This window comes from Sceloporus undulatus, chromosome 1 (genome assembly GCF_019175285.1).
Source record: "Sceloporus undulatus isolate JIND9_A2432 ecotype Alabama chromosome 1, SceUnd_v1.1, whole genome shotgun sequence".
NCBI classification, from domain to species: domain Eukaryota; kingdom Metazoa; phylum Chordata; class Lepidosauria; order Squamata; family Phrynosomatidae; genus Sceloporus; species Sceloporus undulatus.
Window position 1 is genome coordinate 378,931,482 of NC_056522.1, and position 6,855 is coordinate 378,938,336.

A 6,855-nucleotide genomic window follows, 5' to 3' on the forward strand; every position below is an offset into this window, starting at 1 on the left:
TAGAGAAGGAGAGCTCCTTGAGTGGGTGCAGCCAAACAATACAAAGGAAGGAAGAAAGAAAGGCTTCTTTCCAGGGAATCAAGATCTGTCAAAGGCCCATTCTGCAGAGGCAAACTTGTCTATTTTATAGATGCACATGAAAGAAACAAGGTTTCAGTCAGTTTCAGCTTGTCTAATGTCCTGTAGAGGAATACTAGTGGAGAGAAGGAAGAAGATGTAAGCACAGAGTAATGTTCAAGGTCCTGTTTTGCAGACTAAACAAAAAGGGGCTGTGGGAAAAACCTATGCTACATCTCTCCTTTTGAACCCCACCATAGACTGCCTATTTAGCTGCTGTAGCTCTCACATGTCAGCCAGTGTGGTGTAGTGGCTTGAGCATTGGACTATGAATCTGGAGACCAGGTTTGTCCCTTCTTGGCCATATAAACCCACTGGGTGACCTTGGGCAAGTCACACTCTCTCAGCCTCAGGCAAAGGCAATGGCAAACATCTTCTGAACAATTCTGCCAACAGCTGATGGCAGTTGACTATATTGTTCACAGAGATCCATGGGGAAGGTGGGGGTGCCAAACATTTCGCGGATGATGTTATTTGTCTGCGTTTGAATATGGGACAGACGGTCATAGGGGGCTGCAACAGCTAAACTGTGAGTCCTGGGGGGCTTGACTCATTGCCAAGGGGCAGAATACCAGCCTCCACAATACATTAAAAACACACACACAGGCACACACACCCTCAGGGGGATAAAAGTCAATGATATTTACAATTATTTTTTAGATTTTAAATCTATATAAAGTCTTTTTATTTGAGATGGTTAATGGTCTAAAGATTATTCATTGAAATTGGGATTAGTTTTTAATTAGGTAGTATGAGAATGAATATTCATGCAATGTCTACATTTTTTGGTAGTAGATGAATCAATTTACAATGTCTGCTCTTCCAGTGGTTTATAGTCCTCAAACTGAGTTTGTGTCTGCAGCGATCACCAATCCCATCGTTTTTGCAAATCTATGGCCTGTTACAGACTGCCAAAATAAGCTACTTCGGGTCTCTTTGGACGTATGCTGTTTAATGTGCATGCATCCTAAGAATCCGGAGCTGCAGCAGATCTGCACTCCAGTGCTTAGGAATGGAGTGTGGCTTGGCACGACCTCCAGACTCTTAGGACCCATGTCATTTAAATAGCATGCCTCCAAAGAGACCCAAAGCAGCTTTATTTGGCAGTCTGGCTAACAGACCTTGTACACAGGACCAACCCTTTACTTCTCAAGTGCTAATTTCAGAGCATTCAATGAATAGATTGTTGGGAGACTAGGAGGGAATGGATCTGAAGAAAGCAACTAAGAGGGAGAAGGGAGGGGCAAACAGTAAAAATGAAGCAAATACAACACAAGCTATAATGTTATTGTTTTAGTTAAACTATTCAAATTGATATTATTATGTAATTATATTTTTCTCTTCTAATAAAGTACAGCAGAAAGGTTTTCCAAATAAAAACAATTAACCTATTAAACCAGAGATAATTCACAATAATTTCATAATTATCTATCTATGATCAGTATGTTTTTAAATATAACTGTTAAACAAAATGAAAAGTAGTTATTCTAAAAACGAAACCTTCATCTGTTTTATATATTAAGATTATACCAGCAAGAAGGAATCTTTGGTAACTCTTGAGTTGTGTAAAATAGGTATTAAGCTACAGCACGGACCAGTGCCCTTTGGGGGGGGGGATTCACATGATTAAATGAGTCTTTTCTGAGTAGATATGATTTAAATTAAATTTATTCACTGGTTAATCTTGTGCTTGCAGATGTTACTCGCAGGATAACAGCCTAAGAGAGGTAAGTATCTGTAGAGGAGTGAAGACCTACCTAACCTGAGTCAGGAAAATCTGAAAGTAGGGGAGAGGGCCAAGGCTCTCTGCTATAAGTTTCTGTTTCTCTTGCTCATGGGACCCTCACTTGTCCTGAGCTGCACACAGATATTCAATTAAGGTGTCTCCTTCTTCCACATGCAGAGTTATCCATAACATTGAGGAGCCAAGCCCAAACAAAAATGAACTCAGGTAACAGCTTTCATACTAATAACCTTGAAACAAAATAAGATTTTTATAATGTGTTGGTTGTTTTTTTAAAGTTCTTTAGATCTTACAGGATTTATCAAAGGCAGTCGGTGTTCGTCACTGTGAAGGGGTCATATTTGTCAGCGAAGACTATCATATCTGGCAGAGGATAGGTTCTTAAGGTGTAGTCATATGCCCAATGACAGGACTGACGTTAAGAGGCAAGGGAGTCAGATGTCCTTGTGATAAAATAGTCTTGACAAACTGTAAGGCAAAGGACAACATTGTGCTATTAATTTAACTGTAACTTAATTAACTGTTAGTCCCTGTGATTTTACACACACCACCACCACACACACACACGTAAATAACAGCAGCTTATTGGGATCCAATATGGGCCCCAAACAGACAGGGGGAAAAGTGCCGCCTTCAATGCAGATGACCACACTGGACCAGTCAGAAGCCATCCCAAGGCTGGCTAAGTGACCCAAAGCCAACAGCAAAAGAACAGGAAAAAAATCGCTCCTTGCCGGTTGTGGTTCTTGATTTGGCAGTGGCAGCCTTTGACCTTGGTGTCTGGTTGCCATGGTCCTGGGCCAATCGGGGGTCAATCTGGGCTGTCGGTCTGTTTAACCCTAAGACTCCAGAAGGCCAGGTTTGCATCTTTGCTAAGTCACAGAAAATATCCCCCCACACAAAATTCCCAAAAGCAAACTTTGATTTTGCCACTTTATATAAGGGACACAATGTTATTACGCCATTATAGAAAATGGGACTTGAGCAATCGATATTTTGGTATCCCGAGGGCATCCTGGAACCAAACCTCAGCAGATACCAAGGGCTCATAAAGTACAAAAGAGCCAGAATGGCCTAGTGGTTTGAGCATGCACTATGACTGTGGAAACCAGGGTTCTATTATTATTATTATTAACCTTTAATAATAAAATTGAATAATATTCATTCCCTATTCAACCATGGAAACCCATTTGGTGAGTCACACACTCTCAGCCCCAGAAAACCCCATGATAGGCTCACTTTAAGGTCACCATTAAGTCAAAAACAACTTGAAGGCACAACAACAACATCAATAAAATTAGATAATATAGGCATTTCAATATCCTTCCCTTCTTGACTACTTCAGTCCCTGAAAAGATTTTTACATACTTGCTATTATCAGCAGGAAAGGATGAAAAAATTGGACTGTATCTAAACTAATTCCAAAAAAATAAATAGACAATAAAGAGTATGTAACCTTCCAGACAACAACCCCCAGATGATGGATTTATTTCTATTGGGGTGTTATTTTTGGGGTGGGGGGGGGTTGCCTTACATGGTTAGGAATATCCAAGTTGCTGCTAGGAAACCGGACACAGTTTCGGCACATCTTGTTTACCAAGTCTTCTCGGAAGATTATTATTTCCTGTGTGCAGTACTGTACCCTGGAAGAAACACAACTTTATTTCATCAGAATAACTGAAGAAGCATCCAAGGCCATGCTGTCAACAAAAACAGAAATGTACACAAATCTCTACCAGATTTTCAGAAGATCAGACCTACCCAAATATATAATGCTATATATTAAAGGCCTCAGTAGCCCCAGAATGCCAATATTTGCATTTATATTAAACAGACATTTACCTGCAAGGATTTGTAGTGAAAACTGAAAATGGCACCTGCTGTCTAAACTCTTCAGTGATGCTCTCTGAAAGTGGAGGCCTAAAGATGAATGATTGCAGTGACATATCAGAAGAGCATTTGCAGATTTTTGTAGTAATGTGTTCAGTAAAAAGAGTCTTCAGCTGTAACTATCAAAAATATACCTTGGCAAGATGGAGCCTGGGCCAGGATCTTCAGGGCCAGGAATGAACACAAATCGACTGCTATAAATTGTTTAATGCAGATACTTAGATTAGTGTGATTGATAGGTAAAATAGAAATTCCAGCAAAAAACAACAAACAAGCAAACAAACAAAAAACAGCAACATTTCCTCAAATGCAACCAGAATTTCAGAAGCAAGGAGCAGTTGATATAAGGCCTGAAAGATATTTTGAATAGTCTTCTGTCTTGCTGGGATTGGTAGAGACATTTTTTCCAATATAAAACTGGTGGTGGTGGTGGGGGGGGGGGGCTTTGGTGAGCTAAATTCAGCTTCAGGGTCTTTCCAGAGAAGGCGGACCCACTGCTGCTTTGGAATGGAGCATCTTCCTAAGAGTTTCTAGCTAACACAAACACAAGGCATTGCCTTTGCAGCTGAACAGAAGATGCAAAGAAAACTGATATACTTAACAACTTGCAGCAGCTTCTAAGTGCAACTGATATTTCTCAGGAGTGGAATGTTTTCTAACAAATGTGAACAATAAATCTGTTCTGTTAATTTTTCATTGAGCAAATAATAACACAGCACATACCTCTCATGGATACTGGGAAATTCACATATCATATCTGCAAGGGCTTTCAAAGAACCTAGAGAGGTGACAGTAAAAGGTTGACTGTGAAACATCAAAGCTCCTTGTATTTTATTTTAGTCTTGAAGCCAGTCTCACTTTCATGATTAAAGAGCCAAGCCTGAAAGGCTGATCTCCAGTTTCCCGTAAATCTCTCAGGACTCAGAAAACAAATAGGGAGAACCAGGGCTTTCATGCTTTTGAGGTCTTTCAAGTCTTTGCAAACCTATACTAATTTTAAAATTAAGGATTTCAAATATTTGCAATGCTTGACTCCCTAGCAGAGACTCTGGTATACAGTGTTTGGAATTACTGATCTCCCTTTGATAGTACATACATATTAGTTATGCAAAGGTACATAACTGTTGTTCACTAAAATGTAGCCACTACTGAGCTTTTCTCAGACATTAATCTAGGGCAGGGGTTGAACAGCCACACTGTTCCTCCAACATATTGAAAACAAATTGCCCCAAATGCCTCCCAGGATGCTTGGGGGCAATTTCACTACATTTTTGACCCTGAATAGGCCCTTTTAGCCTGAGGAGAGACCTTCTTCAACCATCAGTAACCTAGAAGTCAACTTCATGTTGAATCACTTCCTGTTGGGGGAAAAAAGAATCTCCTCCTGGGCTCAAAATGACCCAAAACTGCCTCCCATGACCTCTACGGTGTGTTTGTGGGCATGAGGAAGCCGGGGGGGGGGGGGGTACAAAAACTGTCTTGAGAGCTTTATATGGCACATAGGCTGCAATCCCAATCACATAGGAAGGGGTAGCACCATCATGATGGGTTACTCTGAATATGCATTTGTTGGGGCAGCATCTGGCTGCCATGATCCCACCCCCAACCCCCCATTTTCTTCCAAATGTTGAAAAGGCTCAGATCTTCAAGTTGAAACAGCACAACTGCCACCAGAATTTGCTGGCTTCTTTCAAGTTATGTTCAGTTTGTCCAAGTCAGTTCTGTAAATTAGCCACAACCCTCTTGTTCATAGTACAGTATTTATTTTCTGGTTACCTATATACAGCAAGCTAAATAATGCTTAAAAAACCAGGAAAACAAAGGCCAATTCAGTATTAACTGATAAGCAAAATACAACAGCTGATCGCAAGTACCTTTCATTGACTGGATCTGATTTTTTCCATATGGGGCTGAAGAGAAGTTGCCACAGAAGAAAAAACAAGTTGGAGGCATAGAGGAGTAACCTGGATGGTGAAACAAAGACTATTACTCTTATTTGACTTGTGTGGAAGCTGGCCATTTCTCCCTTACAGTGCTCCTCTTTAACATTCAAATACAGGTAGAGTCTCTCTTATCCAAAATGCCTGAGACCAGAAGTGTTTGGTTTTTTCTTTCTTTCAGAATTTGGAATCGGTTAAACTACATGACATGCTGATCTTAGATAAATTAATGACAATGATTAAAGATGGGGAATTGGACAGGGATGATGCAGGTTTGGAAAGAAAATTGGGGAAGCACCTCAGTTCTGTTTCTGGGTAATTAATATATAACAGAAATAGTAAAAATTGAGAATAAATGAATGGATTATGATAAGTGAATTATTGCTAAATTAGATTGTTATGGGAATAGAAAATTTAATTTAAAGTTCAAAGTAGAAAAGAAGCTCACTTTCTCTCTCTTCGTCTTCTCTCCCTTTCTCTCTCTCTTTCTCATGCACACTCATAGAACAACAAGATTAGTCCATTTCCCTCAAGATCAACAAAGCATGTATATAGCAGAAAAGCGCCAGATAACCAAATAAGCTCTAGACCAGGTCTAGGGCCTTTAGAGGTGCTGCTGATCTGTGGCATCCAACATGGCTAATGCTAAGGGATTATGGGAGCAGCAGTACAATATCGAGGGAGCCATAAGTTATCCATTGTTTCTCAAAAATGACCCTACCAAATAGTCTCTAGCACAGGGGTCGGCAACCTCCGGCCCACGGGCCGGATCCGGCCCGCGGAGGCCTTTCTGCCGGCCCCCGCGCAGTCCTGCCGCCGATTGCCGCCGATTGCCACCGTTTCCGCACCGCTCTGGGCGCCATTTTATTTTTCAAAATGGCGGCGGAAAGGTCGCGCGAGACTTCGCCGCCATTTTGAAAAGCAAAATGGCGGCGGCGGAAGAGGAGGGCAGCGCTGGTCCGCCGGCTCCGCGCGGCCCTCCCCGCCTCCCCGCGGGGCTCCGCGCGGCCTTCCCCGCCTCCCCGCGGGGCTCCGCGGGGCCATCCCTGCCTCCCCGCGGGGCTCCCCGCGGCCCCCCCGCGGCCCTCCCTGCCTCCCCGCAGGGCTCCACGCGGGTGGCCCCGCGCTGCCAACCTCCTCTGTCTCCTCCGTCCTGCCCCCAGG

At 42.3% G+C, this 6,855-nt stretch overlaps 1 protein-coding gene across 1 annotated transcript in view; it reads right to left on the reverse strand.

Annotated features, from left to right (window-relative positions):
- Nucleotides 1–2,162: 2,162 nt before the first annotated feature.
- LOC121927278 (DNA polymerase epsilon subunit 2-like) overlaps nucleotides 2,163–6,855 on the reverse strand; it is a 14,646-nt gene continuing 9,953 nt past the window's right edge. The window contains 7 exon segments of the mRNA XM_042461000.1: nucleotides 2,163–2,266; nucleotides 2,269–2,329; nucleotides 3,396–3,504; nucleotides 3,704–3,781; nucleotides 3,886–3,945; nucleotides 4,475–4,529; nucleotides 5,626–5,734. Of these exon segments, the coding sequence (XP_042316934.1) occupies nucleotides 2,163–2,266; nucleotides 2,269–2,329; nucleotides 3,396–3,504; nucleotides 3,704–3,781; nucleotides 3,886–3,945; nucleotides 4,475–4,529; nucleotides 5,626–5,734 (576 nt within the window).